This window comes from Penicillium manginii (assembly GCF_028828005.1).
Source record: "Penicillium manginii strain IBT 31320 chromosome Unknown utg000005l:1.0-5665137.0:1.0-5668048.0, whole genome shotgun sequence".
Classification (NCBI taxonomy): domain Eukaryota; kingdom Fungi; phylum Ascomycota; class Eurotiomycetes; order Eurotiales; family Aspergillaceae; genus Penicillium; species Penicillium manginii.
The window spans coordinates 4,672,353-4,695,757 of NW_026643106.1; the positions used below are offsets into that span (position 1 = coordinate 4,672,353).

At 50.5% G+C, this 23,405-nt stretch overlaps 12 protein-coding genes across 12 annotated transcripts; 4 read left to right on the forward strand and 8 right to left on the reverse strand.

Annotated features, from left to right (window-relative positions):
* Positions 1-44: 44 nt before the first annotated feature.
* N7533_008075 (uncharacterized protein) lies at positions 45-2,690 on the reverse strand (the record flags this gene model as incomplete). Its single annotated transcript, XM_057104725.1, has 6 exons — positions 45-307; positions 394-809; positions 882-1,869; positions 1,928-2,180; positions 2,234-2,515; positions 2,568-2,690. 6 exons carry the CDS (start codon positions 2,688-2,690, stop codon positions 45-47), a joined length of 2,325 nt encoding a protein of 774 aa, XP_056959682.1.
* A 395-nt stretch (positions 2,691-3,085) lies between these two features.
* ilv3 (dihydroxy-acid dehydratase ILV3) lies at positions 3,086-5,082 on the reverse strand (the record flags this gene model as incomplete). The annotated part of the gene is made up of 3 exons (XM_057104726.1): positions 3,086-3,453; positions 3,519-4,909; positions 5,021-5,082. The coding sequence occupies 3 exons, from the start codon at positions 5,080-5,082 to the stop codon at positions 3,086-3,088; spliced, it is 1,821 nt and encodes a 606-aa protein (XP_056959683.1).
* A 1,039-nt stretch (positions 5,083-6,121) lies between these two features.
* On the reverse strand, positions 6,122-8,116 carry N7533_008077 (putative protein kinase; the record flags this gene model as incomplete). Its single annotated transcript, XM_057104727.1, has 4 exons — positions 6,122-6,669; positions 6,724-7,333; positions 7,362-7,977; positions 8,085-8,116. The coding sequence occupies 4 exons, from the start codon at positions 8,114-8,116 to the stop codon at positions 6,122-6,124; spliced, it is 1,806 nt and encodes a 601-aa protein (XP_056959684.1).
* Positions 8,117-9,627: 1,511 nt separating this feature from the next.
* On the reverse strand, positions 9,628-10,521 carry N7533_008078 (uncharacterized protein; the record flags this gene model as incomplete). Its single annotated transcript, XM_057104728.1, has 1 exon — positions 9,628-10,521. The coding sequence occupies one exon, from the start codon at positions 10,519-10,521 to the stop codon at positions 9,628-9,630; it is 894 nt and encodes a 297-aa protein (XP_056959685.1).
* Positions 10,522-10,840: 319 nt separating this feature from the next.
* On the reverse strand, positions 10,841-11,790 carry N7533_008079 (alpha/beta hydrolase; the record flags this gene model as incomplete). Its single annotated transcript, XM_057104729.1, has 2 exons — positions 10,841-11,260; positions 11,290-11,790. The coding sequence occupies 2 exons, from the start codon at positions 11,788-11,790 to the stop codon at positions 10,841-10,843; spliced, it is 921 nt and encodes a 306-aa protein (XP_056959686.1).
* A 638-nt stretch (positions 11,791-12,428) lies between these two features.
* On the forward strand, positions 12,429-13,631 carry N7533_008080 (cyclase; the record flags this gene model as incomplete). The annotated part of the gene is made up of 5 exons (XM_057104730.1): positions 12,429-12,589; positions 12,657-12,768; positions 12,819-12,861; positions 12,912-13,019; positions 13,066-13,631. 5 exons carry the CDS (start codon positions 12,429-12,431, stop codon positions 13,629-13,631), a joined length of 990 nt encoding a protein of 329 aa, XP_056959687.1.
* A 340-nt stretch (positions 13,632-13,971) lies between these two features.
* N7533_008081 (flavin-containing monooxygenase) lies at positions 13,972-15,594 on the reverse strand (the record flags this gene model as incomplete). Its single annotated transcript, XM_057104731.1, has 1 exon — positions 13,972-15,594. One exon carries the CDS (start codon positions 15,592-15,594, stop codon positions 13,972-13,974), a length of 1,623 nt encoding a protein of 540 aa, XP_056959688.1.
* A 299-nt stretch (positions 15,595-15,893) lies between these two features.
* N7533_008082 (uncharacterized protein) lies at positions 15,894-16,087 on the forward strand (the record flags this gene model as incomplete). Its single annotated transcript, XM_057104732.1, is given in 2 exon segments — positions 15,894-15,994; positions 16,009-16,087. The coding sequence occupies 2 exon segments, from the start codon at positions 15,894-15,896 to the stop codon at positions 16,085-16,087; spliced, it is 180 nt and encodes a 59-aa protein (XP_056959689.1).
* A 286-nt stretch (positions 16,088-16,373) lies between these two features.
* N7533_008083 (SDR family NAD(P)-dependent oxidoreductase) lies at positions 16,374-17,435 on the forward strand (the record flags this gene model as incomplete). The annotated part of the gene is made up of 6 exons (XM_057104733.1): positions 16,374-16,422; positions 16,472-16,832; positions 16,878-16,990; positions 17,045-17,067; positions 17,127-17,179; positions 17,246-17,435. The coding sequence occupies 6 exons, from the start codon at positions 16,374-16,376 to the stop codon at positions 17,433-17,435; spliced, it is 789 nt and encodes a 262-aa protein (XP_056959690.1).
* A 98-nt stretch (positions 17,436-17,533) lies between these two features.
* N7533_008084 (Zn(II)2Cys6 transcription factor) lies at positions 17,534-19,384 on the reverse strand (the record flags this gene model as incomplete). Its single annotated transcript, XM_057104734.1, has 1 exon — positions 17,534-19,384. One exon carries the CDS (start codon positions 19,382-19,384, stop codon positions 17,534-17,536), a length of 1,851 nt encoding a protein of 616 aa, XP_056959691.1.
* A 2,264-nt stretch (positions 19,385-21,648) lies between these two features.
* N7533_008085 (uncharacterized protein) lies at positions 21,649-22,149 on the forward strand (the record flags this gene model as incomplete). Its single annotated transcript, XM_057104735.1, has 1 exon — positions 21,649-22,149. The coding sequence occupies one exon, from the start codon at positions 21,649-21,651 to the stop codon at positions 22,147-22,149; it is 501 nt and encodes a 166-aa protein (XP_056959692.1).
* A 553-nt stretch (positions 22,150-22,702) lies between these two features.
* Positions 22,703-23,380, reverse strand: N7533_008086 (protein transporter TIM23; the record flags this gene model as incomplete). The annotated part of the gene is made up of 2 exons (XM_057104736.1): positions 22,703-22,726; positions 22,787-23,380. The coding sequence occupies 2 exons, from the start codon at positions 23,378-23,380 to the stop codon at positions 22,703-22,705; spliced, it is 618 nt and encodes a 205-aa protein (XP_056959693.1).
* Between the last annotated feature and the right edge of the window lie 25 nt (positions 23,381-23,405).

Consider the following 23,405-nt stretch of genomic DNA (forward strand, 5'->3'; position numbering starts at 1 on the left):
GATAGCTAGAATAGACATCATTATACTATTGACATGACTATCTATCAATTGGTACTTGTATTCAAGTTGGACTGGACTAGACGCTGTTCGCAGGTATTCGCATAGATATCAAGCCCATCTCCAATGGCCTTCAATATGGCCCACTGTTCATTTCCTCTGATAAGGCGGGCCCAAAGCTTAACAACTGCAAATCCTAGATATTCGCAGGAAGATGGATCACCGGCTTGGACCCATAGGTCGTCATCACCAGATGTCCGGCCTTCTTCGACGATATCGCTAATCCAGCCGACTAGGCGGGATTCGTGCTCTGCAAAATATTGTTAGTGATTCTTTCTATATTTGTCGTAATTGCTTCGGAATAGTAAGACATATAAGTAGGAGTGGTACACTTACCATCCAGAGGACGGCTCTTCTGGCAATTAGACAGGCAGAACAGCCATTTACTTAGGAATATCGCAAATTCCAAGCCACAGAGGGAATGCTGGATACTCCACACAAAGGCATGACTGCGAGCTACAAAGTTGATTCCCAGTCTTACTGGGATACTGAGCGCGTGAGTCGCGTGCAAAATTGCCGGGAGGAGATGTGGGCCTGCTGGGAGTTTTGGCATCTCCAAAAGTCGATTCGCAATATCGGTTGGGTCTCTAGATCGAAGTATCTTGTGTGCCCCCAGGTCAAGGCCCAGTCGAACATAGGCAAGTCCAAGCAATGCGGTGGAAGTGAACGTAACGGGTCCGTTCGGGTTACGGGGGTCTAGACTTGATTCAGGGGCTCGTTGCCATTGGGATGTCCAGGCATGAAGCATATTCCTACTCGACGGTTTTCAGTTTAGCAAGGGGGGTTTCTTTCTGTTAGATACTTTGAAGAATATGCTTGCTTACCGCATGGCTTCTTTTTGTTTGTTGATGAATACACTTTCCTCGTCATCATATAGTCGAAAAGCCTGATAGGCGACCAGAATCTTTTGGATGAGAGCATGTAATAGGACGTAGTTTGCTAGCGGCGATGGGATAACTTGTGCATTTTGAGGTGGCTGCTCTCGGTGGGGCTTCATTAATTGCGAAAGGGCTTCCTGAAACATCATCTGCTCTTGGTAGACTGATTTGCGGACAGCAGACCATTTATGTTGGTTTGGGGCAATCCATTCCAAGCAAGTACACGGGAGGCGTAGATGTATCTCATCACTCAATATAACCGGCGGGGTTCCAAATGCAATGGAATGCAGGTTCAGAAGAGTAAAGGAGAACAGCTTGAGGCGTCTGTCGGATTCCTTTCTTACCCACGACCGCCAGTCTAGTGTACTATTTGGCTGATCTGTTTGTTCTTCTAGATGGGTATCTCGGACACATCTCGCCAGGTAACTCTGCAAGTTGAATGCCTCATTTATAATGTTTTCCTCGCCCTGCCATGTGGCAAAAGCGATTAGAAACAAAGCGCAGCACACGTCGAGTGAGGTATTTCTGTCATTATGGCGCTCATCTCGATTTTGTAAATTAGAGCCTGAGGATGAATTCCTCTGGGTTCCGGTTCGAGTCTTTTCGTCCGTGCTTTGTTGTAGTATCCTCCGTGATGCATGAAACAGGGAGACTGCTTTGCGATGCTCATGTCTATATTGAGCCCCCAAGGCAGACATAGCGAGAAATATTCCTGGGTCGCAGTCATCAATGTTGAAGGTCGGAATATGGATCACCGGCACATGGGGATAGAATCCATCAAAGAATCCATTCATGAATCGAGTGAGTGAATGGTGGGACGGTAGAAGATCTTCGTCGGGTGCGGCATGAGAATCATTTGACAATGCCATAAGAAGCCGAGTTCGATGTTGAGGCGTGACTGTAAGGATTGGCAATGTCAAAACTCCAAACTCGGCTGCGTATTCAAATTAGCTGCAATCTAAACTAAATTTCTGTCGCGATCAGAGTCTTACCGACGGCTTGCCTCTCGATGGGGAGTTTGCTGAGAGATTGATTTGATTGAGCATCTTCATGTTGAACTGGATATGGAGAAGAAGGAGTTGGAAGTGAAGTGGTTGAAGGCTCCCCAGCGAAGATTTGAGTGATGCTAGGTTCAGTCGGTAAGTACCAGTCCGTATTCAGACCGAAGTTCTGGCTGAAAGATTCAATATCTTCTAACGCCAGCAGATCCTGTTGGTTGAAGAGAGATTGATCTAGAGATTCGAACTTTAGTGGATGAACTTGATAGAAGTTACAGGTGCGTCGTCTCTAATTTTTACCTTCGTAAATTGGACCAGTGACTTGCGTCCCTGGTTCGGGTCCTGTTGAGGTATGATGATGCAGGTCGGGGATTTCCCATAAAAAGCCCCTTCTACCCTGATCCACAGGCAAAGGATTGTCTTGCCATTGGGTATTGTCACCAGCTGGACCAGTCGCTGGTGATGACTGCTGCGGCGAAGGGGTAATAAGCTCACATTGCCCGAGTTTTTGATGGCGCTTAAGGAGGTCACGACGACCGAATGATGAACCACAGGAGCATTTATATGGCTTTTCATTAGTGTCTAGGGAAAATCAGCCCCATGTATCACAGTTCTTGCCAACAAATGTGCATACGAATACGAAGATGTCGTTGGAGGTGTTCGTGTCGCCGAAATTCCCGGTTGCAATATTGACACCTTCGAGGTTTTTTTCGACTTGCTGGAGAGTCAGTGGGTATTTCTTCCGTTGCTGCCTCATTCATTGTCACGGCGGTGGATATTGTGCGGATTGTAATGTGAGGATTGGAGGGATTTTGGGGGTGCAGTGGAGGTGCAACGATGGATGATTATCTGAGATTATTTGATCTCCAACTCCATCTCCAATGACGTTATCACTCCTGTGTGGAGACCCTCTCCACAACCACCTCCAACAACTTGAGCGTCGAGGCCACAGCCTCTCACGTATTCGCGTATAGGTAGCTTCATGTCCAAGTCCTAGTAAATCTACTAGTAAAAGTTGGAAAATGAAATAGAACAGATTGATTGAAATCGTATTATATAGCACAAGCCCCAAAATACATCGCTTTTATACTCGGGAAGGGATATCCGTATCCGACTCAACGGAAAAAGAAACCAAGACAACGGAACAAATATTTACTCTACAGCATCAGTGACACAGCCCTGGCTAGCGTCCTTGACGTTGCGGGCATACTTGCCCAGGGTACCACGCATGGTGAGACCGGTCTCGGGCAGCAGGCCAGCAGCCTTGCGAGCCTCCCAGTCCTCGCGACGCACAGCGAGGTCGGACTCGGAGACATCGATGTCCAGAAGGCGGTTGTCGGCGTCAATGGTGATGACGTCGCCGTCGTTGACGAGACCGATGGGTCCGCCGACGGCGGCCTCGGGGACGATGTGGCCGATCAGGAAACCGTGGGAACCGCCAGAGAAACGGCCGTCGGTGATCAGGGCGCAGGAGGAGCCGAGACCGTAGCCCATCAGGGCGGCGGAGGGCTTCAGCATTTCTAGATGAAGCGGGTATGTTAGTTTCTATTGGGGAAGGTATTGGGAAGAATGATTCATAACGTACCAGGCATACCGGGGCCACCCTTGGGGCCGCAGTAGCGGATGACAACAACGGTCTTCTCGTCCTTCTTGATCTCGTTGCGTTCCAGCGCTTCGATGAAGAGGTCCTCGGTGTCGAACACGCGGGCCTTACCGGTGAAGACGGTACCCTCCTTACCGGTGATCTTACCAACACTGCCACCAGGAGCCAGGGAGCCGCGCAGGATCTGAATGTGACCAGTGGACTTAATGGGGTTGGAGAAAGGACGGATGATCTTCTGGTCTTCGGGGAAGTCGGGGGCCTTCTCCAAGTTCTTGGCGAGGGTCTCGCCAGTGACAGTCATACCGGATCCATCGATCAGTCCCTCCTTGAGCAGCAGCTTCAGCAGAGCGGGGGTACCACCAATGGCGAACATGTCGGCCATGACGTACTTGCCGGAGGGCTTCAGATCAGCCAGGAAGGGAATGCGGTCGGAGACAGCCTGGAAGTCGTCAATGGTGAGCTTCACGCCGACGGAGTCGGCGATGGCGATCAAGTGCAGAACAGCGTTGGTAGATCCACCGGTGATGTTGACAACGACCATGGCGTTCTCGAAGGCCTGGCGGGTCAGGATATCGCGGGGGCGGATGTCCTCGGCGAGCAACTTCTTGATGGCACCACCAGCAGCCAGACACTCGAGGTACTTGGCCTGGGAGTTGGCGGGGTTGGAGGAAGAACCGGGCAGGGTCATACCCATGGTCTCGATGGCGGTGGCCATGGTGTTGGCAGTGTACATACCACCACAGGCACCCTCACCAGGGCAGGCGTGACGAATGACGTCGAAGCGCTGGGGCTCGGTGATCTCCTTGGCGATGAATTGGCCGTAAGCCTGGAAAGCGGAGACAATGTCGATATCGGCATTATCCTGGGTGACGGCGCAACCGGGCTTGATGGTACCACCGTAGACCATGAGACTGGGGCGGTTGAAGCGGCCCATGGCCATCAGGACACCGGGCATGTTCTTGTCGCAACCGGGAATGGAGATGTTGGCATCGTACCATTGGCCACCCATGACGGTCTCAACGGAGTCGGCAATCAGATCACGACTCTGGAGGGAGTAGCGCATACCAGTGGTACCCATACTGATGGCATCACTGACACCGACGGTGTTGAACTGGAAGCCAACCATGTTCTGGTCCTGCACACCCTGGCGCACCTTGTTGTTGAGGTCGAGCAAGTGCATGTTGCAGGGGTTACCGTTGAACCAAACAGATGAGATACCGACCTGGGGCTTGTTCATATCCTCCTCAGTGAGACCGACGGCGTAAAGCATGGCCTGGGAGGCACCCTGGGAGATGGGCTGGGTGATGTTGCGAGACACCTTGTTAAGGGCGGTATCCTTCTCATAGCGGGGGAGGGTAGTAGAGAGGGCACGACTGGAAGATCAATTGGCAATTGTCAGTACAGAGCAACGACAGCATGATTGAGAAGAAGCAAGCTCGAATTGGGTCAATTGAAGCTCGAGCAGTCCAGCTGGGGAGACTCACGCGGAGGTGGACCGGGCCAGGCGGAGGGCCGCGGGCACACGGGCCCTGTATTGAGAGAGCATTGTGATAGAGAGGCTTGGGGGAGAGCTTCAATCACGATACACACAAGAATATAAGAGAGGAGATGAGAGATGGGTGGTGGGGGAACCGGTTCTGGTTCTGGGGTCGAGTCAGAGGAAAATCGCCAGGACGGGCCGGGCGGAGTTGTGCTGTTCCTCCCCGGTGACTTCCCCACTTCATATTCCAGCCAATCGGACTGCGTCAATTGTCATCGGCGGAGTACGGAGTATACAGTGGTACGGCCTTAACTATGGAGTTTGGAGAACGGAGTACATAGACAAGCTTCGGTGAATATTTATGCTATGCATTGAAGACTGCACTAGTCACGTCTTGCATCTAGGCTTAATGTTTAATGTATCGCCCAATTGACCGATTGATCCTCGGCAAGATGTCCGTTACCCACTATAAGTTGAATCTGGTACTTAGGTAAATATAGCGAATAGTAGCAGTAAAACATAAATATTTATGAATTTTATACTCAGCGCTGGAGGTCTTTGATTTTCAAGGTCACTGCAGCTCTAGTAAATATTGATGAGCGTGGACTAGTGCCGTGACTCTGGAGCTCTACTTCGCCCCCAAAAGGGAATATCCTAACTCGGAGTTTGGAACCTGAAGCCTCCTTCCTCTTGATCGTTGCCTCTGCCAGTGGGGCTAATCATGCTTCCATGCCACACTAGTTATTGAATTGAAGTAGGAGAAGAACGAGAATTGAACTGGTTCAAAAAACATTGTTTTTGTAGTGTTTGTTCAGCCTGCTATCACAGGCAGATTGTAAAATGGGTATAACAAATGGTCTAGCCAGAAAGAAAGAGAGAAATCCCGAATCCAAACAACCTCAGCGGGCCAACATATCGCGTGAGTAAATAAGGTCGTGTATGGATGAATCGAGAACATGAGTGGTAAAATGGTGGGGAAATATGTATAGTTCGAACAGCTGTATGGTGAGAAAAAATGTTGAAAGAGAAGAAGGCGAATGAGAAAGGAGAAACGAGAGAAGTGTGAAAACATGTCAAAACATCAAAGAATGCGGCGAGGCCTGCTCTACGGCACTTCCTTGTCACCTCGCTTGATCCCGTTGGGTACGTCAATTGCGTCGCGCACCCAGGGCATAGCAGCGATATCATCGAGATGCTTGCGCTTAGTGTTGCGCTTCAGAAGGCCCTCGACGCAGTCCCGACCACCCTCGAGGTCGCGGCCCTTCTCAGCATCCCACTCCTCATCTTCATCGGCGTAGCGGTACCAACTCCATTCGCAGCGGGCGATACGGTGCGGGGTACGGGCTCGAAGTTTAGCCGGGTCGCCACGAGTGCCGGGTAGGACGTCAAAGGGTAGTCTGTTTTCCATAATGGCGTATAGCAGCACACCGAGAGCCCAGGCATCGGTTGCTCGGCCGTCATAAGGCTGACCCATGAGGATCTCGGGAGCAGCGTAATCTTCACTGCCGCATCGGGTTTGGAGGAGAGGGCTTTCCGGTGGCTCCGGTATACGTCGAGACAATCCGAGGTCACTGAGAGTAACCACGGCGCGGTCGTATGTGCGCCAGTCAGTCACATCCTCCATAGCGTGGAGAGGCATGGTGAGTAATACGTCTAGAGGAGTTGGTCAGTGCGAGTGGATCGCGCTATGGTACTAGCGAAACATACTTTCTAACTTGATATCGCGGTGGACGATATAATGCGAATGCAGGTAGCGCACGGCATTTACCAATTCGGCAAAAATGCGTCGAATGAGACCTGGTGAGGTGGACCGGGGTCCGGTGGTCGCAAATTCGAACAGATCCCCACCAGGGCAATAGTCCAAAACGAGAAGAGCGCGCTTCTCATCACTTCCGAATGCCTTCAATTGCACCAGAGATGGATGGTTGACAGCTTTGAGGATGTCAACCTCTCGCTTGAGAGAGACCTCCAATCGCTCCTCGTCAGCACCTCCAGCAGGGCCATGCTCAATGATCTTGACTGCCACCAGCTTCTGACCCACGGTGGGATGGACGATAACATCGCCAGGTGTGTCCGTGACAGGCGAGAGAGGAGTTTGCACAACCTCTTCCACGCGTGCCGCAAGGCAAACTTGACTGAATGTACCCTGGCCTAGGACGCGTATTTTCCTGTACATCCGAGACTGCTGGGTGCGCACTGATCGGACGGAATAAATTTCCTCCAGTTTAGACAAGGGGGCAGGGTGTCGAATGACGGGCTCTGAGTCACTGTCCCCATAGCCACTTCCACTGCTGCGAGGGGGGCTAGGGGGGACGAACTGTTGGCAGGGCAATGCCGCGATGGACAGCCAGGTATTGTTCGCGGTGAAGACCCGTCGATTTGGAATCAGTACTGGAAGAGGGAGCAATACTAGGACCAGCACCAGAAACTGCAACGGGCCGAGGGATGGCCATGCGACCCGGTGGCGCATAGTCACTCAGACTGCGGTTACGGACATGTTTGGTTGGCGAGTCACGGCGGACTCGACTGGCAACTGGAGATTCCTCCCCGAGGTCATTCAGACCAGTGTATGATTTTCCATGAGATCGTGAGGGTGGGCCTAGCATCTGCGACGAATCGCTCAATCGCAAACTCGAGCCACTTCGCGACGCGGTGGAAGAGGTACGCGATAGCGAGGGCAGAGCACCGCCGCGCCAGGGAGAAGCGCCACCAATCGGGGAGGGTAGCGGAGTGATGTCGGCCATCGCATTCAGTTGGGGCGAGGAGATAATCGAGGCCGGGGAAAGAGATCCGGCGCTACTGATGGGGGCAATCAAGGCGCGCAAACTTGGGGTTCGCTGCGGGATACTGCCGGAGGAGACGCTCAGACAGGCGAAATGATCGGAATCGCGCGAAGTGGACGGGCGACGGACGGTATTGGGAAAATCGGTGCGAATCTGGAGGGAGGGCACGGAAGCGGGACTAAGTATGGTTGGGGCGTCTATATGGCCCCGGGGTGATCGTGGTCATCGCCATGGCTGGGGACGGCAGCATGTTGAAGTTCATCGCAAGCGATGGCAAGACCAGACCTCTCGGTCGACGTAGAGTCGGGGGCGACCATGGAATTCCGACGAAGTATCTCGAGGAATGCAGAGGGAACCGAAAACGGGAAACCCGCGAGAGGAAAGGAAACGGTAGGATTGGATCCTGCGAATGGCGATTAGAGATTAGAGACGAGATAAGGTCATGTCTCAGCCTCACCCAAACGGCCTTAGCGTGGGAGGGGAGACCCGTTGAGGGTCAACGGGTTAAGAGCGAGTCACGGGCATGCAGAAGAGGTGAGATGTGAGTGTGTAGAATATGATAGCGGATTAGAGGGGAGGGAAAGTAGGAAAGAAAAAGGTCGAGAGTCGTCGCAAGCAGGCAAAGCAAGGCAGCAAAAGCAAAGCAAAAGCAAAGCAAAGCAGGCTAAGCGGAACGCCCTCGAAAAAAAAACGGGGAGGGGTCAGCTGACGCCTCCCCCGCATTCGTCAATTAACATCGTAGCTATATTTAGATACAGTATACAGAGTATACTGTAGACTATATACTGCTGGTATTGTTGATATGTTGGTAAAATTGGATATTGTATATTGTTGATTGTTGATTGTTGGGATGACTTCCAACGGCTGGTCCAGATCGTACTTCTGGAAGCAAACAAGCCCCCAGTCCGGTCGGCAATACTCTAGGCTATACTACCGAGTATAGAACACTCCCACTCTGTACCACCTGGTCTTTGCCGTGTTCCCCGTCAATAGTAAGCCGCAGAATCTGCAGAATCTGCGTAATCATGCCTTGCTCAATGATTCTGTGAAAATTAGCCAAACAAGAAACGATTGACACTACGAAAGCCGACCGGCCAAAGAGAACCGGCCCAGTGGGTTCCACTGCCGCCCATGCAGGGGCCATCTGCATCCGCGTGCGCCACTGACGATGCGTCGTGAAGATTTGCGGATCTCACCATTGCTTTTGTTTTGATTTTGCCGGTTTTTGCTCCCCTAGTCCTTCGGTAAAATTAAGCATATCGGAATAGATATGATTATCCACGAACTATAATTCCCGATGAACTATCTCCCAGATTACCTCCCGTGAGAACTATACAACCGTGCACCAAATACCCCAAAGCTTGAAAAATGGAGACCAAAAGCTGCCCAGCCCCCCCACCATCATAGCTTTTCAGGGTCGTCACGAGAACCGGTTCGCCTTTGGGGGCCATGCGAATAGTACATACTATGGCTCCCCATGCCCATTAATACGGATCTAGTATCCAGTACTAGTATAAGCACACCCCTTGATTGACGTCACTGCCAATATTTGAGTCAACTTGTGGGAATACGGGCACTCTCCAGAGTACTAATACCGTTTACCGCTACGGAGTAGTAAATGTCCATTAACTAGTACTGGTAGTACATTCAATTGAACATACACAGTAGTAATCTTCAAGTTCAACTGACGATTTCAAATTTACTAGCCTGAACCCACTAGAATTGTACACGGAGTATTTCAAACCCGAGGCCAACAGTTACCCAGGTAGTAATATCATAAGGCGAGGAGATCCGTAGTCCCGATATCCCAAATTACCACTGCGCAGCCCTAAAACCGATTCTCAGGATGCATCAATCGCCCAGCCACCTCCCCATAAGCCCCCTCAACCTCACTAATAGTCTCCCCCTGAACCCAATACCCCTTACCATTAGCCTTCTCCGCCGTCGCAGCCGCAAGAATCCCCCACGCCACATCCTCTGGTGAACTCTTCAACGTGTCCGGGTTCGTAGTAGCCTGAAGACCCTCAACCATCGAAGTCAGCGTTAACCACGGCGCGATCCACGAAATCGAAACTCCCGACTCCGCAACCTCGCTCATATGAGCCGTACTCCGGCAAAGTCCCAGCACGGCGTGCTTGCTAGCTGCGTAGAGGGGCTGCGATGGGATAGGAACGTAGGACCCTGCCGATGCTGTTACGACAATTTGGCCTCCACCGTGCTGTTTCATGTGGTGGATTCCTAGTTTCAGGCCGAAAAGTACCGAGTTGATGTTGATATCGAAGAGTTGGGTTGGAGGGCGGATCAAAGACTCGGAGGCCTCGTCATGTTCGTCGGCGAGGTAATTGTAGCGTACTTGCGAGTTCATTTTTGCATGCTGCTCCCGGTCGGATACTTGGAGCAGGGTGATCTCCGGGTTGATGGCTGCGTTGCAGACAAGCAAGTTGATGGGGCCGATCTTTTTCGTCACAGTTTCGAAGAGAGTCACCTGTTGTTCCCAATTGCTCACATCGCACACCTGGTATGACGATTGTTGCCCGATTTCGGCACACGATCTTTTCAGGGCTTCTTCGCTTAGGTCGACCAGAACCACCCGAGCGCCATGTTGGGCGAGGAGCGAAGCGGTTGCGAAACCGATACCACGGGCTGCGCCGGTGACAATGGCGACTTTGCCTTCCACTTTACTGCGGACGATGTCTGGGGTAGGTCGACTGGTAGCGGCCATGATGACGGGTTTCAAACGGAGAGATGTAAGGATGTAGTAAAGCTATCAATTAGCATCGCGAATAGTGGAAGGATGTCATTTTATCTTTATACATCAATTAACTGCGTTCCCACGTGGGCCCGGGAGTTTTGCTTCCGTGACAGCAACTGACAGCGAGGGGGATGTTGACTTCAAACCTCGGCATTCGACCCCCACCACAATCAGCTAACATCAGCCACTAACGTCTTAGTACTTAAGGAATAAGTAAAAGGCCAAGACTTAACTGAGAAAGTCCGAACCAATCAACTACTTTAAAAGCATGTTCTCATTTCTCATGTTCTTAAAAACTAGTCATGGCCCTAAATCGATTCTCATAAGCCCTCTTCGTCGCACTAGTTCCCGAAGAAAACGCCTCAAATCCATGAGGCAATCCAGGATAAACATGAAGATCGACCGGGATATTAGCGGTCACGAATTGGCGCGCATACTCCAGATCTTCATGCACAAACATGTCTAACTGCGCACTATCTAAATAAAGTGGCGGAAGACCATCTACACTTTCAACTCGTGCCGGAGCAGCATATGCCTTAATCTTGTCCGTGCCCCGATCGGCTCCTAGATACGCCGTCCACCCTGTGATATTATCCGCTTCATTCCACATCGCTAGTTCACCCGCGTGGTTGGTGGTGGTTCGGTCGTCCAGCATGGGGTAAACCAGGATCTGCTTCGCGAGAGGAGGCGAGAGATTTGTATCCCTTGCCTTGAGAGTCATAGCAGCTGCCAGTCCACCCCGGCACTCTCGCCCATAACCGCGATCCGAGCAGTGTCGATATTGAGTTCGTTTGCGTTTGCGTATACCCACTGCAATGCCGCCCAGCAGTCGTTGAATGGGACGGGGTACGGGTTTTCGGGGGCTAGTCGGTAGTCGATGCTGAGGATTTGGACTCCAGTTTGCGACACTGCCTGAACGATTGGAGGGAGACATGTTTCCGCGCTGAGGAGGAAGTATCCTCCGCCGTGGAAGTGGACGATGGCAGGCTCGCCGTTTGGATTGACTTGTTTCCCTTTCACGCGGATGTGATGGATGGGAACTTGGCGGCCGTCCGGAGCTGAAGCTTGACGGGTGATCTTTTCGACATTTTCCGGAAGGGGAGGAAGTTCTCTGGTGAAACTTGCGAAGTATGCTCTTCGACTGTCAACGTCGTGAACTGGGAATTTACTGGCACCGCCGAGGATGTGGAGGGCAGGGCCAGCCTCTTTGATGAATTCGGGGTCGTATTGGAGAGGCATTGATGAGAGGATTTGTTTTCGAATAAAATGTTGAGAAAGGAAGAGAATAGTGTTGTGAAAAATTCCACTGCCCTGGAAACAAATAAAGGAGTCCGTTATAGCAAGCAAAGAAACAGCCTGTCAAGCAAACATTTAGGCAAACCGACAATCGCCGACTCTCGTCTCGGCTCAAGAGTCGTGAAATCGTCAACCATCAACTCGTTTTCGCTCACATCTTCCAATCAAAAGAACAAATCCAATCTTTACCCCATGAAATGCCGATTCTCAAATGCCCACTCTTCACGGAATGACCCTGACCCGCATCCGAGAGGCAAGTTTGGTCGTTTGAATAGATGCAGTCCCCACAAAAGTGGACCCAAACCCTTCGGGCAGGAGATGGCGAGCGTCGTGGATTGATCCACCCTCCCTAATTCGCTTTAGCGGCTTGACTAGCTTCGCACCTCACTACCTGATACGAACTACACCTTCTTGGCCGGATATTCGGTATCATACTCTCCCGACCAACAAGCTGCTAGAATCAATACAATACGGAAGTGATTCTATGGTTCCGCCGACGTAGGCTTGCACTAACAACAGCAACAAAAACATCTACGAAGCTAAAGAGCGCCACAATATGGGGTTGGATCTGCCGAGTTTCGATGAATTACCCCCCGTCGAGGGAATGCCTCAGGGCTGTGCGTGGGGGGGTTTTTGATCGCGATGGTGAGAAGGATATCTTTGGCACTCTGAATATCTTGACTCCTGATGTGGTTAAGGCTGCGGCGCAGGAGGTTCAGGATGGTATTTCGGTTTCGCTGAAGTCAGTTTTGTCTCATTTTCACTGTCTTGCCCGCGGGTGTAGAAGGTTTTAACTGATCTAACTCTAGTTGGCCAATTGGGAGCATCAAGATCCCTGGTTTCTTCAGAAAAAGTCTTACGCACAAGGTGATGAAACTGGAAGATCCATCGGCTGATTTGCATTATGGATTCGATGATGAGGTATAGTTTGCTCGAGTGACAATATTGACGTACTATACTGATAAGAATAGGTCGAGTTCAACACCCAGGCAAGCAGCCAGTGGGACAGTCTCTGTCAGTAAAATACGTACTGGAACTCTTAATCATCTCTAACTTTTACATAGGTCACTTCATGCATCTGCCCTCTGGAAAGGCATACAATGGGGTTACTCCAACCATCGCCGAGATGGAAGATCCCGCCAACGCGACTCAGAAGCTACCCACTCTTGACAGTACGTCAACCCCATATCCCGCATGACTGTCTCTAACTCAATCCAGGTTGGCACAAACGCGGCTGTATTGCTGGAAGAGGCGTCCTAATCGACTTCAAATCCTACGCCGACAAACACGGCATCTCATACTCTCCCTTCACAGGCTTCCGAATCAGTCCATCGGACATCGAAGCAGTAGCCGTCGACCAGGGCGTATCTTTCAAGCAAGGAGACATCTTAATCATCCGATTCGGTGTCACAGAAGCGCTAGGAAAGATGACGGGCGCAGAACAAGCAGCGGCCATGGGAAGTGTCAGCGTTTGCGGAGTCGAGGGAACTGTCGAGATGACACGCTGGCTCTGGAATCACCATTTTGCCGCTATTGCCAGTGACAACCTCGCTGTTGAGGCTATGCCGCCGATGGAGAATGGGGATGTTCTACCTCTCACCAACCTCGTGCTGCATCAGTGGTGCCTGGGGCTGTTTGGTATGCCGTTGGGTGAATTGTGGGATTTGAAGGCGCTGGCGGAGGTGTGCAAGGAGAAGATGAGATATTCGTTCCTCCTTACGTCCGCTCCGCTGAATGTGCCCGGTGCTGTTGGAAGTCCCCCAAACGCGATTGCAATTCTGTGAGATTCTCGGATGAAATTGGGATAGTTTCTATAAAATTTCTTTAGGAGCAGGAATAAATATTTTTTGCCTTGCGCTAGAGTGCAAAGTTTTAACCCAAATTTCATTGACATTATTGCGTATGATAGGTTATGAAAGTGGATTTCTTCGCTAGCAAAGGGGTAACCTTCGTCCTGTTGTTTCTTGGGTTCATCAATACTCAGACTCGCGGAAGACCCCTTAGATAGAACACGCTTGCTTAGGGTTTTTGTATGAATTACCTCATAGGTCATGATGTTCCAAGAAATCTTGGTGACTTTCTATACATGATGACCTATGCGCCGAATAGATCGAAATCTCCCCATTAAGAAGACGTACTGAATCCCTGCCAGCTCTCCAATCCAGCCTTGCAACTCTTCCACCAACGTTGCATACCACCAAGATAGACAAGTGGCTCACGTCTCTTGCCAGGAATATTAGAGCCCATATACCACGAATCAGCCTTAGGATAGAGAGTATACTGGCTAACAGCATGGACCTCGTCGCGCCAAGCTTCCGCAGCGGCCTGAGTAGATTCAATGGAGCTGAGTCCTTCCTTTTGCATCTTTTCAATCACTTGATAGATCCAATCAACCTCCATTTCAATGAAAGGCGGGCCATTAGCTAGCGAAGTAGGCGCTTGAGGACCATAAACAATGAATAGATTGGGCGTATCTGGAACCATCATGCCAAGGTGTGTGAGGACGCCATTCTTCCACTTCTCGCTCAATGGAACTTGATTCTTATCCGAAATTGCCAGGTCTAGCAAGCTTCCAGTGACAGCATCGTAGCCCGTGGCAAAGATGACCACATCTAGATCGTGGTGCTGCGTTGTTTTGCCGTCGCTTGTCACCATTCCTGTAGCGTCGAACTCTAGGATAGGAAACTTCTTCAGGTTGTGGAGGGTCACGTTGGATCGGTCGATCATTTCATAGTAATCCTGCTCCAGACTGGGTCTCTTGGTTCCAATCAGCATCTGTTGCTTCAAGGGCGCTACGAGATCCATTTTCTCAGGATTCGTCATGCGAGCGCGGACTTTCTGGATCCAGTAATTGTAGAAGATCGAATTGGCACCTTCGTCCAGAAGGAAATCGTAGTAGTTCGATACCAGGAAACTGTAACCACCTCGTTCCCACAGTTCATCGAACAATTCCTTTCTCTCTTCGGGTGTGGCTTGGTGAGCAGATTTGAAGATGGTGTTGTGTGGAAAGCCAGCCGTGGATTTGTAGTTGCGCTCAAAGATCCCGTCATAGTAGCCCTTCATCATCTCTGCTTCTTCGGGAGAAATCTGACGCTGTTTCATTGGAATGGCGAAGCATGGCGTGCGAATAAAGACTTTGAGATCACAATCTTCCTTGGCGACATTCTGCACGATTTGAAGACCAGAGGCACCATTTCCAACCACGCCGACACGCTTTCCCTTAAGATCCAAAGATTCGGGGTAATCGGCCGCATGAACAAACTTTCCACGAAAATTGTCTAGCCCGTTGAAGGCCGGATAGTGCTTTTTATGCGAGGATCCGGTGGCAGCGATGAGGTACTTGCAAGTTGCCGATAGTCCAGATTCAGTCTGAACGTTCCACCGAGCTGTGGCGGTGTCATATCGAACATTGTTGACGATTGTGTTGAAAAAGGTATCCCTGCTCAAGTCGAGGACGTTGTCGACATGTTGGAAGTATGCTCGTAGTTCTTCGTCGCCTGGGAAGCGCTCAGACCAGTTCCAACCCTTGTACACAGCAGGAATGTTGAACTGGTAAGATGGCATCTCCGTATCGACGCGGGCGCCGGGGTAACGATTCCAATGCCACACCCCGCCAAATCCACTACCGGCTTCGATCAGCTTCACTGACAGGCCGAGGCGTCGGAGCTTGTAGAGTGAATTGCATCCACCGAAGCCGCCACCAATCACGACGGCGTCGACATCAACATGGGGACCGGTCCGGGTCATTTTGACGAATTCAAGTTGCACAGACAATGAGTAGAAGACAAGAAAACCCCGGAAGTTGAAAACTTGGGCAAAAAATCAATTGGCGGGGGTGGTTGCTACTTTTACATCAGGGCATTTGCTAGATTTGGTAGAAATTGCGAAGTAATGGTATTCTGCGTTGCCGGCTGGAGCTCGGGTGACAGGCATACCGAGCCCGTTCAGGGCCACTTTTCTGCATCCGAAGTTGCTTGGGACTGGGGTATAGATTGATGATTCTCAAACAGGGAATCCATGGCGAGAAGGTTTCCACTCGCCCCACCATGCGGGACATTAAAGTCGATACGCGACGCCACAGCCGACAATGCATTGTTCTATGTTTCGTAGGAATCCAAATTAAGGAGGCCCTTGCGCGAGTAATACTGTAAGTATTAACAGTTCGGAGTCTGTCAGCTCCGCATCCGACACAGATCCGGGAGAGGGAGTGGATTTGAGAGCCTGGCCAGCGGGGTATTGACTTGCCGTGGCCGTTTCCACGGCAAGTGCTTGAGCTTTTGAGAATTACCTAGGTAGATACCTGCGGTGTCTGGTACATAACTACATGACACTATGGCCTCAGGCACCTGAGTCGTCGTGCCGTCCTTCTGTCTATAGAAAGCTTCACTCTTTTCTCTCAATACAACGAATACGAACACCTCGGCCTGCTCGTCACTTCCCCATTTGTCACCCTCTCACAAATCTACGTACTTCTGAAGATCGAGATCGTTGAATACAATCATTGAATTCTTTTAGTACCAGTCACAATGGCATGCAACGTGAAGGGAACGGCATTCATCACCGGTGGTGGATCAGGTACGTTGTCATTTTTGACAAAGGCATCAGACCGAAACTAACAAATCAGGAATCGGCAAAAGCACTGCAGTCACATTCGCACAGAATGGAATCAGCGCCGTGACTCTGGTAGACATGAATGTTCCTCTCCTCGAGCAAACCCGAGACGAGCTTCGCGCACAATTCCCAACCCTCGAAGTCGAGATCCTGGAAGTGAATGTCGCAAACGAAGAATCTGTCGAATCTGCAGTTCGGAAGACAGTCGATCGTTTTGGTCGTGTTGATATCGGCATCAACTGTGCTGGTATTAGTGGCAACCCGACCCCTACCGCCGAGATGTCGCTGGCGGAGTGGCAGAAGGTTATCGACGTGAACCAGACAGGCGTGTGGTTGTGCCAAAGAGCTTTGATTCGGCAGATGCTGAAGCAAGAGTGAGTTTCATACTACATGGACAGGATGAATGCTAATTCCTATAGTTCCCACGGAACTCGAGAAGGTCGCGGTGTGATTGTCAACGTCTCCTCTATGTTCGGCGTCAGTGGGCCACCTGGACCATTCAGCATTCCACACTACACAGCAGCAAAGCACGGTGTGTTAAGATAATTTCTGTTTCAAATTGAAATTTACTGACCAGATCATCTAGCTGTTGTTGGCCTCACAAAAATGGTTCGCTGTCTCTTTACCCGTGCTGCGAAATCATTGCTAACAACATTGGAATGATCTAGGACGCCAAGGCATATTCTCGTCAAGGAATTCGTATCAATGCGATCTGCCCTGGGTATGAACCTCCATTTACTTCCAAGAACTTCAGTATGACTTTGAACTGATAGTTATTTGATCCCAGATTCGTCGATACACCTATCATCAAGCAACAGATCGAATCAGGCTCAATGAACCCTGCATTTGAGATGACCCCTGTCGGACGGCCCGCACAAGTCGAGGAGATTTCGGATGCCCTTCTGTTCCTGTCATCCTCCATGAGCAGCTACATGTGCGGTGCAGCCCTAGTCGTGGATGGAGGATACACTGTTTAGGAGAGGAATGCGAGATGTAGTTAAAATGGTACATTGCCGCTATTGGCTCAATATTAACTGGACAAGTCAAAATTATCTTCTAACTCTGAATAAAGTACTCATACAAGCATGATATCAAAATCTGTCTCCTTGGCAATTTCCTGCCAGTGAATATCCACACCACTTCCAGCCTGTGCCCTTCTGTCCCAGAGGGTCTTGACAATTTCAAGCAATATCATTGCGTTTTCAATCCCGTTCTTTGCCTTCTTATCAAAAGAGGCCAACATGCGAGATTGAAGATCCGGGCGCTGACACTCGGCTGCAACAACAAAGCTAGCCCAATTATAGGCACAACCACCCTTGTCGTTTTTCAAGAAATCAACCGCCTCCAATTCCTGAACAGCTTTCTCCACAAGCTCCTGTACATCACCGAGAGGCGCATGGCGAAGAGTACGCTTGAAGTAGATGATCGTTGCATAGTAGAAGGAGTTGAGCGCATGTTGGATAGTAGTCGACCCTGGGGCATCCGGGTCAGACAAGGATGGAAAATTGAGTAAAAGTTGCAACTCCAATTCGGCCAGGTCGCTTGTTGATATTTCCGCTTTCGAAGTATTCATGGTCGTCATTTGCGCCAATAGCTGAACCAGCGGAGCCGTTATACCGTGCGATCTTTCGAGATAGTGGCGCAGTTCTGATGGACCGTTGAGTAAAGACATCATCTGAGTTGACATGGGTAGATTGCAGAGGGAGGATAAAGAGAGATAGCTCTGCAGCAAGCGAGAAGCAGTCGGCCCCCGAACCCAACCTCCATTCAATTCGTTCTCAAGGAGGCCCAGGCCACCAGCAACGTGTGCTCTCCAACGCCCTCTCCGCCCGGACATAGCTTCTGCCGTGATACAAGAAAGGACCGCCGCTAAGGTCGGCTCATCCAAGCGCCGTGCCTTTTGCAGATTGTATCTTAGATGCCGTAATGCAAGTTGGTCATGATGCATTGCTAACGATTGGTAGCGTGAGTCGCGACGGAGGTGAAACAAGCTAAACGAAGATGAGGCGCATATAGCATGGAAGATTGATAGGTGGATGTTCGATTCTGTTGAGGGCGTATCAAGTCCCTTCAGCGCCATTGGCATGAAGATTGTCCGACATGGGTTGTCCGGAGTGTCGATCAGCATCATGCTTCCACTTAGGAAGACAACCCAATGATGGACTAGTTCTGTTTCGGGTCTAGGGAGCTGGATCGGATTTATTGCCATCATGAAAGACAGGTCTGTTGGTGGAGAGCTGCCGGGTAGTAGAGGCTTTCTTCGGCGGTCGTATTTGGACGCATGCTGCTTGTTGATAGAGCCGGTCACATTATCCTTCGCATAATTGGCTTGAGTGAGAGACCCAGATGATACCGATGGCGATTCTATACTTTGAGTCCTACTCAGAGGACCGGTCGACCTCACAGGTAGGACAGGATCATCGATGCCAGAAGTCGTTTCGCCACCGATCTCCAACGCATTTTCGAAAGATCGCGCTTTCCGGCTATCGAATTCCTCCTCTGCAACCTGGCATAATGGTGATGGTTCATTATGAAGACTCAATCCCTCGTCCACGTCCTCATTGTCCGACCCCGAACTTGCAGCGGAGAACACCGAGAAAGGCCCGCGTTGCTGGGCTCTGCCCTCGGCCGAGCACCCGTCAAGTTCGGCCAACAGAGCCGTCACAGCGGCCGAGGACAAGTCCAATGTCGATTGTGGAGTCTCCGACCAGATCTGCCTGCGATGGGAACGAGTCCCGGGCGATTGTGACCATCCTAGACGCAATCCATACCCCTGACAAACCCACCCACTCCGCAGACAACGTCTGCAGGCCGGGCGCTCGTCATCGCACTTGACCCGGCGGCCCCGGCACGTCCAGCAGCCCGTAAATGTCTTGGTGCGTATTTTGGGGGCTTTCACATTATCAGATTTGGTCCTATTCGTCATTCCCACGAAGAATGCTGGGAGGTGGTGGAGGTTGAGATTTCAGAACGGACAACCAAAATTATTCATCTTTGCCCCCGCCGCTCGGCACCTGCCGCCCCCGTCTGGCTATAACTTCCGTATTGAGCAGAACATGGTTACATTTTGGTTTCCTATCTAGAAGAAATGCCGAGGTCGTTATGTTCACTCTTCCGTACGACGATAATTAATCGATCTATGCATTGCGGCCATTATTCGCGTCTCCCGTTCGAACTGCATGATCCACTCGCCCCATGGGGAAGACAAATGATCTAGACTCATCAAAAAGTCGAGATGCGATCCTTATGTATGAGTTCGACTGACAATGCTGCTCTGCGTTTTCCTTAATCTTCTCAAATATGCATCTTATATGCGTCGCCCTCAAGCCCGAACTAGAAAAAGTTTTGACTCCCGATACATCGAAATTTTCTCCTAAGATCCTGAGATAGTCACCGCGCCGAGGGATGGAGATTCAGCAAAAGCAACTTTGGAATTTAGTATTTCCATTCTCAACATCATCCAGAACTACCACTCTAGGGCTGGTAAGGCATCACATGAAAATAGTACGAGCAATAGTACTAGTAGTACGAGTAGTAGATTACTACTACTCCAGGGCTCCGAGTCACTGCCCAACTGGGCAGGTGGTAGATGATTCCAGGCTTTATTTCCAACTTAGTAAGGCAAGTTGGACTCACCTTCCAACTTGAACTTCCCTGGAAAGTTGGAAGCCCTGGAGGTTCTACGGCTATAGTATTACCTACCTAGGTGGTTGTAGTGGTTGTATGCCATCCTGCTATATATTATTCCGAACAGTCCCCACTTAAATTTCGCAGAGGAGGCATCGGAATTATGGGATAACATTGGAACGAATGTCCCGGTCTGTTACTAGTAATACTATTAGCGAAGGATGAATTCCAAGGTTTCGGGGCTCAAGGTGCAACAGAGCTCTCTCAAAGTTCCCGGATTCCGAACCGGCATGCCGAAAGAGACCTCTTTGGTGATAACTTGGAAATCCAGCATGAGATCTACGGAACATCAAACGCCTGAACACGCCACAGACTCGGAGGTCCCACAACAAGGGTGATTGATCCCCACAACCCACACTCATCCCTTGGCAGTTTATCTCCGGCTCGGGACTCGGAGACTGGCTCGGCCATAAATCCGGGTAAATATTGATTCCAGCCGGCATTTAGGGATAAGACAGACACTAGAAAAGACTACATTATGGGATCTATTATTAGATGGTATGCAAGTTGTGCTGCATTGAACGCTCGCATGAAAGTCATTGACAGGTGTTCACCCATACATCCTCCAGAGTATACTAGTAACAGGAGAAAATGATTTTATTTCCATAGTTATGAATTCAAGAAGTAGCTGTGAATTCTCATACATTTCAACGTTGTATAGCGCCGCGACTAAATTGGGCCAGTCATTAGATACATCGCGACTGTTTGCAAAAGGCATTCAAGACTATATGTAGCTTTTATGAGCCCCTTTGAACGACGTAAAAGAGGGGAATGTTGCGTCGTGAACCTTGAATCTGAGGGTCTTCCAACTATCTCAAGGCTAGTAGTCTCGTACATGTGTGGGTCCATGGAGGTCTTATAGATTTATCCATTATGGTGCTATGCATGCCCTAGCCCACAACTCTAGCCAATCCAGCCCAAGAAAGCAGTATTGGAAGCTTCGAAGGACCGATAGTTATTCAAGGTGGGCCAATTGTTCTTCCTACGACGCGTCACGTTGCCCTGGATGTCTCAGAAAGTGGACATCAAGGACCCTCAACTCGCTTCCAATAGCATTGCTCAAGGAAGACGCAGATTGATGATGAGATTGTATGTGTAGGGCGGTTCCATTCAGACTGAATAGCCCGGTATTTGATCACATTTGTCAGTATAAACTAAGTGTAGCGAGGTCGGCATGTCGAATCCTTCAAAACATGCACCTGGGAGCATCAGATGTGGAGCTCTTGATCTACAGAAAGGAAAGTTGGAATAAAAGCTGAGCGCCCAGGGCCTGAGATTATCAGCCTCGATGGGGCTGAGAGTGATCCATTTTTAGGTGGAAACAACCAAGAGGTGATCAGAGCTAGAAGTATTCTATTCTTGAACCATGATCCAACTATAAAGAAGACCCGGTACCACGTCTATGATCCCAATTCTATCCCCACCCAAGCAACTTCGTTCAGCTTGATCTTGTATTCATTCAGCCGTCTCGACAGCTCATTCCGTTCGTTTACCCATCTCATAATGTCGACCACAACAACCACCACCGCGGCAACCACAACGTCGAGCTGTCACGCAAAGCTCTATGACATCCCAACCCACGATGCCGCCTGCGCACTGCCAATTGCTAAGAGCAACGCTTCCTCCGTCATGAGTGACTGCTGCTCCTCCGCATCGGTCGTTGAGTATGACGGCTGTGACTACTATTGCCTGGCTCAGGGCCAGACCGTTGGAACCCTTGCCGAATGTCTTATCAAGGCCGTCGGTGCAGGCGAGTTTTGGTGTAACACGAATGCCAACGCTACCGCAACAGCTACGGCCACTGCTACTGGCACTGGCGTAGTCACTCTCGGCGCGACAACGACTGGCGCAGACTCCACTGCTTCGGGGACATCGAGTGGATCGACTGCAACTTCGACATCGACATCGGGAGCTGGCGTTAGCCGGCCTCGCCCCGTATCCAAGTCTGCCCTTGGGATGGTTGGGGTTTTGCTTATCGGTTCAATGATTGGACTTTCTGTCTGAGCGAGTGGCGAATATTGTTGGAATATGTGGGCATTAGTCATTTCTCTTCTGTGCGATGCGGGATAGATCAAGTCTTCGTGTCAATTTTTGTCAATTATTTAGCGCCAAATGTACAATACATAGTATACACGGCCAACCAATATGCACATGTAGTGTGGGCGTAATAATTCTCTATTGGAAGTCACTGACAGCATTAAGGATACAAGACGAGACACAAATTATATGTCATAGCCAATAAGCCTCAGATATGCAAAGAGACTTTTCTATGTACAGAAGGAAAGGAAAAAGCGAATAAAAAGTACAAACCCAATTGCACACCCGTTCCCAACCCGCGCAGAAATGCGAAACATGGATGCTTTAAGCGCCAGAGTGAAGAGATCCGCAGGGAAAAAAGAGTAAGAAGCTGTTGTAATACATCGCGGGTGAAAGTGAGAATGGTTGAGGTGAGCGGGCTACCACCAGGCGGTCATGGAAGATGGCGGAGCGGGTATGGAGGTGTGGTTGGTTCACCGAAAGGATGATGGGAGGTTTTAACTGATTGGCTCAGTTTTATTTAGAAAAAGGCGCGTCGTGTGACCTAGAATGAAGTGGTTAGCAGGGTCGCGCAAATCGATCAAATATGAGGGCGGCTACTTACGGCCCAAGCACCGGCAATGGAAGCCACGATGCCCCCAGAGATCATCATGGGCTTAAGACCGCGCGTGCTCTTGAAAAGCATTCCACTCAAAGCACCAGCAGCGACACTGTTGGCAGAATCGTGCTTGCCACGCGCAACACCGATGGCAGAGTTGAATCCGTTGTAAACCATCGCGACAACACCGGCGGAGTTACCGAGGAAAGGACCGCGACGAGTAATCGAGTTGAGAGCACCGTTGAGGCGAATCTTAGGGGGAGCATTGGCGGGTGTCTTGCTGAGACCTTCGGCGAGACCCCATACGCCTCCGAGGGTCAGCGCGGCGAGATATGTGGTGCCGGCACCGTAGCAGAGATCGTCGGACCAGCCGCGGGAAGGCAGGAAAGAGCGGGAGCCGGGTGTTTCATCGAGTGCGGTGTCTTCAAGGGAGAGGTAATCGAGAGTATCCTGGTTCAGGCCGGCCAGGGGATGGAGTCTGGTGGCATCGGAAACGGCGATCTCGGAGAGGAAGCCAGTGGCATCTTGAGTGGTAGAAGGGTCGAATGCTTGGACGGCGTTGTCCTCCTTGCGCCCGCCGAGGGAGTCCCAGATAGCCATGATGAAGATAAAATGGGGAGAGGGG